Source organism: Lacerta agilis, chromosome 8 (genome assembly GCF_009819535.1).
Source record: "Lacerta agilis isolate rLacAgi1 chromosome 8, rLacAgi1.pri, whole genome shotgun sequence".
Taxonomy (NCBI): Eukaryota; Metazoa; Chordata; class Lepidosauria; order Squamata; family Lacertidae; genus Lacerta; species Lacerta agilis.
The window spans coordinates 80,506,847-80,518,983 of record NC_046319.1 but is presented as its reverse complement, the minus strand read 5'-3'; the positions used below and the strand labels follow the sequence as shown (position 1 = coordinate 80,518,983).

General features: G+C 50.5%; 1 protein-coding gene across 1 annotated transcript; it reads left to right on the top strand.

Annotated features, from left to right (window-relative positions):
• The first annotated feature begins 8,520 nt into the window (after positions 1 to 8,520).
• On the top strand, positions 8,521 to 12,115 carry CD3EAP (CD3e molecule associated protein). The gene is made up of 3 exons (XM_033158812.1): positions 8,521 to 8,563; positions 9,460 to 9,598; positions 10,630 to 12,115. The coding sequence occupies exons 1-3, from the start codon at positions 8,521 to 8,523 to the stop codon at positions 11,705 to 11,707; spliced, it is 1,260 nt and encodes a 419-aa protein (XP_033014703.1). The 3' UTR covers positions 11,708 to 12,115.
• The last annotated feature ends 22 nt before the right edge of the window (positions 12,116 to 12,137 follow it).

Below are 12,137 nucleotides of genomic sequence, written 5' to 3'. Positions count from 1 at the left end.
AAGCGGGTTTTCGGTTGTCGACTGGGATCCAGAACGGGGGGGGGGGGGGAATTTGAAGAAAAAACAAAACCCATGTCCTTGGCTCACCTCGCAGCCAAAGGGATGATTGGGCTTCCTCCAGTGGACCAGACCTCTTAAGCCGGGGATGTGTCTCGAAATAGTGCGGGACTGTTCCTGCTTCCTTGATGCACTCAAGCAAAGTTTGTGGCAGCAGACAAAACGGTTGTTGTTGTTTTTCCCCCCTGGGGGTGGTGGGAGGGAGATGACCGGTTGCTCTCAGGGGCGAAGGAAGGCCAGGAAATGCTGACAGAAATCACAGGACTGTATAGAGTTGGGAGGGACCCCCAAGGGTCATCTAGTCCAACCCCCCTTCGATGCAGGAATCGCAGCCCCGGGGGAGCTCCTCTGCCCGGGCTGGGGGAAGAGGAGGCTGTGTGCCTTCGCTCTGAAATGGTCCATGCAAGCGAGACTCTGGGACAGAAGGCCTGGCTTACCCTATGCCTCCGCTTTCGGAGGTGGGGGCCCTCCTCCCACATGGCAGAACTGCTGATAGAATCTGGACCAGCTGCCGGGGAGAGCAGGAGGGGAGATCAATTCAAATCTGGAATAAAAGTTACAGGGGAGATCAATTCAAATCTGGAATAAAAGTTGCAGGCCTGTGCAAGGAGCTTTGCAAGCCCTGAGAATCGCCAAGACTTGCATGCGGTGCTTTGCAAGCCCTGGCAACCGGCTGGCTCTTTAGTGAGAGCTGGTGTGGTGCAGAGTTTAGAGCATCGGACTCGGACGTGGGAGAGACCAGGGTTCAAATCCCGCCCCCCACTCAGCCATGAAGCTCACAGAGTGTGGACTTGGACAAGCCACTGTCTCTCTCAGCTTAACCTACCTCGCAGGATCGTTGTGGGGATTCAATGAGAAGTGGGGGGAAATAACAGAAGTCACCAGGAGCTCAATGGAGAAAAAAGTGGGTCACAGATGCAATAAATAAATAAATAAATAAACTCCCCGCACCCAGTCCCCCCCCATCTAGATCACACTCCCCCAATCTGGTCCTGTTCATCAACATCCTTCCTAAACCGCAGCGCCTGATTCTTCATGGTGAGAAGGGAAAGCAAAGGGCGACAGATCTGAGTGGTGCAATAAGTGGATTTAATCAAATAAGCAGACAGCAGGGGGGGGGGCAAAGGCTCCAGGCGCTCAGATCAGGCATCCCTGCAGAAATCTAGCCGGGTGACACCCCCTTCGCAGACACTCAGCCCCCTCCACTCCCGAGTCAGGGCACCGTTCCAGGGAGGAGAGAGCAGAGAGCCAAAGAAATGGGCCGGATCCTCCCTGCTTGTGGCTCAGTGTCTAACCACATGCACTGATGGCGACTCTGCCCCAGAGAGGAGAGGGTTCACGAGATGGGCAAGAAGGACTGCGCTCCCCACAAGCCAGGACAAATACTGGTGTGCTTTTCAGGGAAAACGGAGAAACCAGATGGGGAAGAAGAAGAAGAAGAAGAAGAAGAAGAAGAAGAAGAAGAAGAAGAAGAAGTTTGGATTTGATATCCCGCTTTATCACTACCTGAAGGAGTCGCAAAGCGGCTAACATTCTCCTTTCCCTTCCTCCCCCACAACAAACACTCTGTGGGGTGAGTGGGGCTGAGAGACTTCAAAGAAGTGTGACTAGCCCAAGGTCACCCAGCAGCTGCATGTGGAGGAGCGGGGAAGCGAACCCAGTTCACCAGATTACGAGTCCACCGCTCTTAACCACTACACCACACTGGCTCTTGTCTGTTTAACTTTGTTCCTCCGGGTTGGTGGGAGGGGTCAGTCTGGATGATGCCCTGAGTCCCTTCCCATTCTCGGGATTGTAAGATAACAAGAACATCAGAAGAGACTACTGGATCAGGCCAATGGCCCATCTAGTCCAGCATCCTATTCTCACAGTGATACCCTAAAGCAGTGGTGGCCAAACTTGGCCCTCCAGCTGTTTTAGGAATAGGAATAGGAATTATTTTATTGGCCAAGTATCAATCATACTTGCTTCGACTACATTGCAATGTAAAGAAAAGTGTACCCTCATACAAACACTATTCCCCGCACGATACAACAGCACAGCAAAGAAACCCCATGCCACCAACGGACCTCCCTTCCGCACACAACTACAAATTCCAAAGTTTGATGGCACAAGGGGGAAAAAACCTATTCCTGTGCCTAGACATTTTGTGTATTGTTTTTGTGTTTTGGGACTACAGTTCCCATCATCCCTGTTATCTAGGGATGATGGGAGTTGTAGTCCCAAACCAGCATCACTGCCCTAAAGGGAAACCAGTAAACAGGACCAGTGCAGAGCACAAGAAGAACCTTCTCCCCTCCTGCGGTTCCCAGCAAGTGGCTTTTCAGAGGCATTGCTGCCTTTCAGTCGTGGAGGCAGAGAAGAAGAGCCATCCTGGCCAGTAGCCCTCCTCTTCTCCACGAATCCTGAATCTGTGGAGGTGGAACTTGGGAGAGCGAGCTTGCCAAACCAGTTCCTTCGTCTAGGTCAGGGGTGGCCAACACCCAAGAGACTGTGATCTACTTACAGAGTTTAAAAACTGGCAGTGATATACCCCCTTTTGGGGGGTTCAGGTCAAAGTTGTTGTTGCACTTTTTTTAGGGAGAAGGAAAGCCCTGTTTTGGGGGGGGGGTGCAGGGCAAAAAAATAACTTTTTTTAGGGGAGCCAAAGTTGTTGAGCTTCTTTGGGGGAGCCAGTGATCTACCAGTGATCTACCACAGACGACCAGTGATCTACCGGTAGATCACGATCTACCTGTTGGATGTGCCTGGTCTAGGTGAGCGGTTCTGGCTGACTGGTTAAGAAGAGTTTGGATTTGATATCCTGCTTTATCACTACCCGAAGGAGTCTCAAAGCAGCTAACAATCTCCTTTCCCTTCCTCCCCCACAACAAACACTCTGTGAGGTGAGTGGGGCTGAGAGACTTCAGAGAAGTGTGACTAGCCCAAGGTCACCCAGCAGCTGCATGTGGAGGAGAGGAGACGCGAACCCGGTCCCCCAGATTACGAGGCTCTCTGGTTAAGCCTCATGACTAGCCTAGCCAAAGTTGCTCTGCGCCACGGAACATAGAATTGTAGCGTTGGAAAGGGACCGCAAGGGTCATCCAGTCCAGCCCCCTGCAATGCAGGAATCTTTTTGCCCAATGTGGGGCCCGAACACACGACCCTGAGATTAAGCATCTCAGGTGTTACTGCTAGCGTATAAAATCCTTAACAACCTGGGGGAAAGATGCCTTGACACCGATCCTTTATTTGCAATGCGGATGTTTTGACCTAAGGGGGTTTTTCCTATGTGTCTTTGTGAAACATGGCTGTCCTTATGTCAAGGAGTTTTATATCAAAGTGGATGTTCAGGGTCCCCTCTCTGTTCATCCCTATCATGGTGGTTGCAGAATCTTATAACAGACTCTTATAACATGGTGGTTGCAGACTCTTATGTGCCCACTCGACCGATTCAATTGGTGGAATGGGCATGACTTAGAGTGGTAGCACATAAGTACAACATTCCTTATAATGCTACAGAAGACATATGAGGGAATGTTTGGTCCAGCCAGTCAAAACTTTCTGATTCTCCTGGCTGGAGCATCCTTCCTTTTGAATGTGACAGAATGTGGGCGTGACCTCACCTGTCCAGGTAACAAAAGGACGAGTCACACAGCACACCTCTCTCTTTTTTACTTCCTTCTTCGTTTGACCAGCTTTTGGCTAGGACTGCTTTGCTAGCTCCCAGCTAGCAGAAGCACTGGAATTATTCCCCCATATGGGGTAGATCCACATGTACATATTTGTAACTAAGTCAGCCTTCAGGGATCCAGCCGTGAACTGATGTAAGTAAACTTCTTTTCTTGACTTTGAATAAGATTGTGGCGTCTTTATTCTTTTAAGAGGGATTCAAGGAAATTTACCAGGAACGTACAATTCAATCTGAGACAGACGGAATTTAATAATAATAAAATCTTTATTACGGTCCAGAGACCCAACAGACAGACTGAATTTATATTAGTGAGAGGCTCACACGAGCCTGCAACCAGCTATCTGCTGTGCATGTAAAAAGGGGAATGTAAACTCTGCTAAGTAAAGGAACTTGCTAATGCGAATTAGGAAGGATATTAATAAACAATATATCCTCTCCTGCCATCCTGAACATTCCCACACTTTGGAACTCCCTGCCTATTGACGTCATGCAGACCACTTCCCTGTGCTCTTTTTGGTGACTGCAAAAAAAATCCTTGTTCAGATGCTTAGAAAGTTGATGTGAACGTTACATTTTACTATTTTAAGTTTTTGCATGTTTTAAAACATTGTTGTAAATTTCGCACGGTTTTGTTGTTTTTTTCCTTTTGTAAACCACTTGGAGGTTCTTGCTGATTTTTTAAAAAAACAACAACAATCAAGTGGTACCGTGTTTCTCCTAAAATAAGACATGGCCATAAAATAAGCCATGGCAGGATTTCTATGCATTTGCGAAATATAAGCCGTTCCCCAAAAATAAGCCATACCCCGAAAATAAGCCATAGTGATGCAGCACCTCCCATTAAAACAGCCTGGAGAGGCGTGGCTATGCAGAGTACTGATGCGATGCGGTTAAAATAAGACATCCCCTGAAAATAAGCCATACTGTGTTTTGTTGAGGGGAAAAAAATATAAGACGGTGTCTTATTTTAGGAGAAACACGGTATATAGATTTTGTGAAATAAATAAGAGCTGAGAAAGATTCCTACCCTAGAGCACTGGACAGCCATTGCTGCCAGCTGGTGTTGACATTACTGAGCTTGATAGATCCATGGTTGTACCCGTCTGCCCAACAGTTGCTGGGGGTAAAAAATGAACAAACTCTGCAGAGGCCTTTTGCCTTATGGGGACTCCCCTGGGGTGTCTGGCTGGGCAATGAGAGAGAGGGGGGGTACTGGGCACTGAGGGAGGTGGGGCCACTCAGGTCTGATCCTCTAAGGCAGTGGTGTCCAAGGGCCAGATTTGATGAAGTGAAGGGCTGTGGGGGCCGACCAAAGGATTTTAAGTTATTGAGCTTTAAGGGTTTGAGTAGTTGAGGGGTTTTTTTTTAGGATTTTACCCCAGAAAATAGACTGTCACAGGGACTGGATTAAACCGATCAGGGGGCTGGATTATGCCCCCAAAACAGAGTTTGGACATGCCTGCTCTAAGGCTGTTACAGATTTAGTTCTGGTTGGCTCCTGCTCTCCTGCCTCCCCTGGTCATGTTGCTTCATTTAGTTTAAATAATTGTCTGGGGAGAATCGTACTGTTGCATACCCAGCTGTGCATGGATCTATTATTTTCTGCTGCAAAATTCATTTTGTTAAAAAAATATTTACTCCATAAAAATTATACACCGCTTGACTGTAAACCGCCCCCCCCCCCACAACAACCCTAAAAGCTGCTTACAAAAAGACAAAACAATAAAATCAAGGGAACAATGCTTTAAAACATACAAATTAAAATACTAAACTAAAATTCACATTGCTTTTTACATACCGAAGCACTAACTGGCAAGGCAACAGTGACACCCAGTGGCGTAAAGCAGAATTGCATGGTACATATGGATCACAAATTATATGCTGTAATATGCAAGATCACTCTCCTTTTCCTTTGGATTAACCAAGAGTCACGACCCTGTTCACTAGAGCTGATCGGGATCTTCAAGCACCACCCACAAGCACACACAGCAAAAGTATCAGCCTCTCTGCTTTGCCTTGGCCACGAAGCCTGACTGAACACGAACTTTAAATGGTAAATAACTAATCCGCATGAGCAAAGTAGGTGGCGCTGTGGGTTAAACCACAGAGCCTAGGGCTTGCTGATCAGAAGGTTGGCGGTTCAAATCCCTGCGACGGGGTGAGCTCCCGTTGCTCGGTCCCTGCTCCTGCCCACCTAGCAGTTCGAAAGCACATCAAAGTGCAAGTAGATAAATAGGTAACGCTCCGGCAGGAAGGTAAACGGCGTTTCCGTGCGCTGCTCTGGTTCACCAGAAGCGGCTTAGTCATGCTGGCCACATGACCCGGAATCTGTATGCTGGCTCCCTCGGCCAGTAAAGCGAGATGAGCGCCGCAACTCCAGAGTCAGACACGACTGGACCTAATGGTCAGGGGTCCCTTTACCTTTAACTAACTAATCCACTTGATAATAATAATAAAATTTAATTATTTATACCCCGCCCATCTGTCCAGGTTTCCCCAGCCACTCTGGGTGGCTTCCAAAAGAATGTTAAAATACAATAATCTATTAAACATCAAAAGCTTCCCTAAACAGGGCTGCTTTCAGATGTCTTCTAAATGTCAGATAGTTGTTTATCTCTTTGACCTCTGATGGGAGGGTGTTCCACAGGGAGGGCGCCACCACCGAGAAGGCCCTCTGCCTGGTTCCTTGTAACTTGGCTTCTCGCAGCGAGGGAACCGCCAGAAGGCATTGGACCTCAGTGTCTGGGCAGAATGATGGGGGCGGAGACGCTTGAATTGATTTTGACCTTCTTATTCCATTTATTCCATTTAAGAACATAAGCACACGAGAAGAGCCTGCTGGATCAGGCCAAGGGCCCATGTAGACCAGCATCCCGTTCTCACAGTGGCAACCAGATGCCACAAGAATGATCTGAGCACAAGAGCAACACTCCCCCCTCCTCTGGTTTCCAACGACTGGGATTCAGAAGCATCGCTGCCTCTGAATGTGGAGACAGAGCAGAGCCCATCATGGCTACGAACCATCAATAACCCTCTCCTCCTCCACGAATTTGCCCCATCGTCTTTTAAAGCCATCCAAGTTGGTGGCCATCACAGCCTCCTGTGGGAGGGAGTACCACAGTTTAACCATACGCTCTTCCTTCTTGCAGTCCATGGGACTCTCAAGAGTCTCCTCCAGCACCATAATTCAAAAGCATCCATTCTTCGGCGATCAGCCTTCTTTATGGTCCAGCTCTCACTTCCGTATATTACTACTGGAAAACCATAGCTTTAACTATACGGACCTTTGTAGGCAAGGTGATGTCTTTGCTTTTTAAGATGCTGTCTAGGTTTATCATTGCTTTTCTCCCAAGAAGCAGGCGTCTTCTAATTTCGTGACTGCTGTCACCATCTGCAGTGATCATGGATCAAACATATCCATCCTTAAAGAAATCAGCCCTGAGTGCTCACTGGAAGGACAGATCCTGAAGTTGAGGCTCCAGTACTTTGGCCACCTCATGAGAAGAGAAGACTCTCTGGGAAAGACCCTGATGTTGGGAAAGATGGAGGGCACAAGGAGAAGGGGACGGCAGAGGATGAGGTGGTGGGACAGTGTTCTTGAGGCTACCAACATGAGTCTGACCAAACTGCGGGAGGCAGTGGAAGAGAGGAGTACCTGGCGTGCTCTGGTCCATGGGGTCACAAAGAGTCGGACACAACTAAACTACTAAACAACAACTTCATTTTATCTTCTGACATTCAGCTTCACGGGATGTCCATGGGTTCTAGTGTTCTGAGAGAGGGAGAGAGGTGTTTCTCTCTCCTCTTTCTCCATGCCGTGCATACTGCTGCAAACTTCTATCACGTTCCGACTCTTCGTGACCCCGTGGACCAGAGCACGCCAGGCACTTCTGTCTCCCCCTGCCTCCCGCAGTTTGGCCAAACTCATGCCAGTCGCTTCGAGAACACTGTCCAACCATCTCATCCTCTGCCGTCCCCTTCTCCTTGTGCCCTCCATCTTTCCCAACATCAGGGTCTTTTCCAGGGAGTCTTCTCTTCTCATGAGGTGGCCAAAGTATTGGAGCCTCAGCTACAGGATCTGTCCTTCCAGTGAGCACTCAGGGCTGGTTTCTTTAAAGATGGATAGGTTTGATCTTCTTGCAGTCCACGGGACTCTCAAGAGTCTCCTGCAGCACCAGAATTCAAAAGCATCTAAACTAGAAAGCCCCAACCTTAACTCTGTTGATATGGATGCCACAGCCAGCAGCAATATAGCACCTCTGAGTTTACCCAACTGCAACTCGCTTATATAACTTAAGAGCCCCGAAAAAGCCGGGGTGGGGGGGCGCATGGAGAAGACCCAATCCTAAGCACATCGACTCAGGAGAGTGAAATTGTAGAGTTGGAAGGGATCCCCCGGGGTCATCTAGCTCAACCCGCTGCAAGGCAGGAATACTGACCACCACATTGGTGTCCCTGGGTGGGCTCGAACCAGCAAACTTCTGACCGTCCCTCCCCATCCCTTGTGCTGTCCCCCGGGTAAATCCCACTGCTGCCAAACCCCCATTTGAAACAACGGCAGCTCTCTATAGAAAAATAACGTTAATGTCGGCGGACAAAAAATAAAGGGGAAAAAGGCGGACTCGTTTCCCCTTTAAGGGCCGGGAAGGTACCATTGTGCTCTATCCGGGGGACGCCGCTGACGTCACCCGGCCGAGAGTGCCTGAGCGCGTGGAGCGTACCAAGCGCGCGCCCCTCCGGTGAGAGCCCGGAAGCTGCTGCGGCTGCCTGGAACTCCACGTGGGCGCACCATGGAGGTGCGGGGCGGCGGCGGCCGGAGCGGAACCCCGGAGGGTGAGCTGGGGGGGTCGGGGGGGGGAAGCAGGTTCTTCACCCCCGTTTCCCAGAAGGAGGCTAAGATGGGGAGCTTGAGAAGGGGGAAAGGCAGCTGCAGGGAGGGTGGAAGCGGAGTGGAGCCTCCATGTGCAAGGGCAGTGTACCTGCGGAGGGCGTGGAGCAGAGGGGGCCTGTACTCCTGATGCCAAAGGGCCTGCATGGTCCCCCTGATACTGGGGGCTATTTACTGACCTCTCCAATCTCTCTAAGTATCATTTTTATTGTTTTTATATAAATACATTGAGAAAAACTTTCACATTTACCTTTCCATTCATTTAACATTTTGGCTTTTTAGGACCCTGACTTCCCTCAAACCCTCCACATGATTTTCTAATATCTATTACTTTATACCATACTTATTAACTCAATCATTGCTTTAAATCGTCATATCCAACGGCTCCAGTACTTTGGCCACCTCATGAGAAGAGAAGACTCCCAGGAAAAGACCCTGATGTTGGGGAAGATGGAGGGCACAAGGAGAAGGGGACGACAGAGGATGAGATGGTGGGACAGTGTTCTCGAAGCTACTAACATGAGTTTGGCCAAACTGCGGGAGGCAGTGAAGGATAGGCGTGCCTGGCGTGCTCAGGTCCAGGGGGCCACAAAGAGTCGGACACGACTGAACAACAACAACAACAATCCAACTTATTCACTGTAATTTCATAATTTCAATGACATTTCTTCGATAATCTACAAAGCTTCTTGCAGCCCTATCAACGTATTTGATTGAATACCATTGTCTTTTAAATAATTCGTAAATTTAGTCCGGTCTTTGATGAATTTCTGGTCCCGCTGTTCTCGGATTGTTCCCCTCATTTTATCCCAATCTCTCTCTCTCACCCCCCCCCCCCCAGGACCGTTGCGTTTTGAGTGCCCGGAGGAGTACGCTGCCAGCCCGTTTGCCCCTGGGCCGCCCCTCAGCCCTGAGTCGCTCCGGAGCCCCTCAAAGCAGCTGGTGCTGATCAGAGCCCCCGCTAACTTCAGCCCTGAGAGGTAGGCATGTTTGTGTGCGTGTGAGTGAGCTCGGGAAGCCTCAGGTCACCTTTCCACAGCCTCGTGCTGTGCAGGCGTGTTGGACTACAACTCCCATCAGCCTCGGCGTCACAGGGCCACACTGGTTTGAGCTGAGGGGGGTTGTAGTCCTGGGCACCAGGTTGGAGAAAGCTGCCTTAAGACGGGGGTATTATTGTTGTTAATTACGTTTATTAGTCACCTTTTTTGCCGCTCAAAAGCGACTTGCAATGTTTTAAGCAATCACATAATGTACCTTAAAACCAACCTTTTAAAAAAAAAATCTAAAAGAAAACAATGTAATTTATTTACAGTGGTACCTTGGTTCTCGAACTTAATCTGTTCTGGAAGTCCCAAAACCATTTGAAAACCTTCCAAAAAACGTTTGCAAACAGAAACACTTAAGGCGTTCAGGAGCCAATTTGTTCGGCAACTACGCTGTTCAGGAACCAAGGTTTGACTGTATTTATTTTTACACTAAAACGTCCCATCCATGCAAAAAGACCATAGAGACTTAAAAGTCAAAGGCCTGGTTAAAAAGGAATGTTTTTGCCTGGTGACAGAAGATATGGAGTGACGATGCCAGGGGAGCATCCTGTGAGGGGCCACCACTGAAAAGGCCCTGTTCTCGTGTCTCCACCCTGTGGACCTTTCATCGAGGGGGAACACAAAGAAAGGCCTTGAATGATGATTGCGGGGTCCAGGCTGGTTCACATGGGGAGAGGCGGTCCTTGAGGCATTGGGGTCCCGAGCTGTGTGCACCTTTGTAGGTCAAAACCAGCAGTACCCCCCAATCGTTCTTTTCCGTGGGGAAAAGTCTGCGAACGAGTGTGCAGGGTCAGGTCTGGTTGTTCCCAGGTTCTGCAAATACAGCATCTTGCTTGTACAACCAACATCCTGTAAAATAATACCTTTTAAAAGCTTTAAAAGCTCTGCTTCTGTGTGGAAATGCGTCTGTGTTCTTTTCCACTGCTAACTCTCTCAACATGTTCCTTGGTTCCTGCCCGCCCCAGCCTCGAAGGCCACGCCGTGCCCCTCGTGGGCTTCCAGATTCTGAAGGCGCCGCAGTCGGACGGGACCCAGAAGGTCTACCACGTCCAAGCGACTCCAGGGGAACGGGGCAGCAGCGCCCGCCTGCTCGTCCCGTCGGGACGCCTGGACCTCCTCACCTGTGCACCCCCTTTCAGCAGCTCCCTGACTTTTTGTGAGAGGTATGGGGACCCCAGTGCCAACCAGCCCCTCTTCCCCGTGGCAGCCAGACCGGCCCCCCAGATCCCCAAAGGACTCAAGCAGCGCTTCCTGCCTTTTGGGGGCTGTCCGAAGCGGCCCCCTCCCATGCAGGAAGCCGCCGAGGAGCCCCCCCGGAAGAAGAGGAAAAAGAAGCGGACCCTCGAGAGGGCGGGCGACCCCCAGGAACACCCCCTGGTGAAGCAAGAGGAGTCCCGGGAGAGTGGAGGTCCGGAGGAAATTTCTGAAGGGCTGGTGGCGCAGGTGGAGGTAGCCCCTGAGGAAGGAGCTGGGGAGGAGGGACGCAGGAGGAAGAAGAGGAAGAAGGAGAAGAGGAAAGAAGAGGAGGAAGAGATGGTGGTGGCAACCTCCGAGGCTGAGCCCGGTTCCCACACGGGGGGTAACGGCAGCCCCGAGGCAGGGGGCAAGGCTCCACACAAGCATAAGAAGAAACGGAAGCATGAAGAGGAGGCAGCTGCCTTGTTGGGCCCTGCCTGCCTCAAGACCGAGCCGGGGATGGAGCCGAGCAGCCTGGGGGGCAGCCCCCAGGCCTGCCTGGCACAAGTCAAAGAGGAGCCTGAGTTGGGGCCCCCCAAGAAGAAAAAGAAGAAGAGGGAGAAAGCCGAGGAGGGACGGGGGACGGTGTCGCTGGAGCCCGGCTCTGTGAAGCAGGAGCTGGGGGGTTGGCGTGAGCTGGAAGCCCCCTCCGAGCCACCCGGAGGAGGAGGAGGGGGGCAGTGGCAGGGGGAGTCCTCTGAGCTCAGAGCGGAGGAGCTCAGCCAGAAGAAGCACAAGAAGAAAAAGAAGAAGCAGAAGAGGGAGGAGGAGCCAGTCAAGGAGGAGCCGATGAGCGAGCAAGAATGAAAAGCTGCACCCCAGCTGAGGTCTGGGATACCTTGGGGGGGACGGGGACGGACAAAAACTCCTGCCTTTTCTGAGAACAATGTCCCCCTCCCCTCCACGAACTCTACGCAGCTTGTCCAGTTGCTGCAGGCGACGGAGATGTGAAGGGGTCCCTGGTTTGGTTGGGGTGGGGGCGCAGCTGCTCAGATCCTTGCTCATTTTCTGTCTCTGGATTAGATAAGAACCTAGGAGCTGTGAAGCAGGAACCAAACTTTTTCAGCAGAGCCGCTCCCTCTGCCCAAGAAGAATAAGGGAGAATCTTGGGGGGGGGGGAGTGTTTGCCACACAGCGGTGTTTTATTGCAAAGTGGGTGGGGAAGAAGAGAAATATTTTTGGCTGCTAGAAAAATAAAAGGTTTTGTTCCCCTTCCAGGAGGTTTGTGCTGCTGTGC

Excerpts from the sequence above, each read along its gene's own strand:
- CD3EAP (XM_033158812.1), top strand. The coding sequence starts at position 8,521 with ATGGAGGTGCGGGGCGGCGGCGGCCGGAGCGGAACCCCGGAGG. Across the intron at positions 8,564-9,459 it reads CCGGAGCGGAACCCCGGAGG|GACCGTTGCGTTTTGAGTGC; the intron begins GTGAGCTGGGGG and ends CCCCCCCCCCAG. Across the intron at positions 9,599-10,629 it reads GCTAACTTCAGCCCTGAGAG|CCTCGAAGGCCACGCCGTGC; the intron begins GTAGGCATGTTT and ends TGCCCGCCCCAG.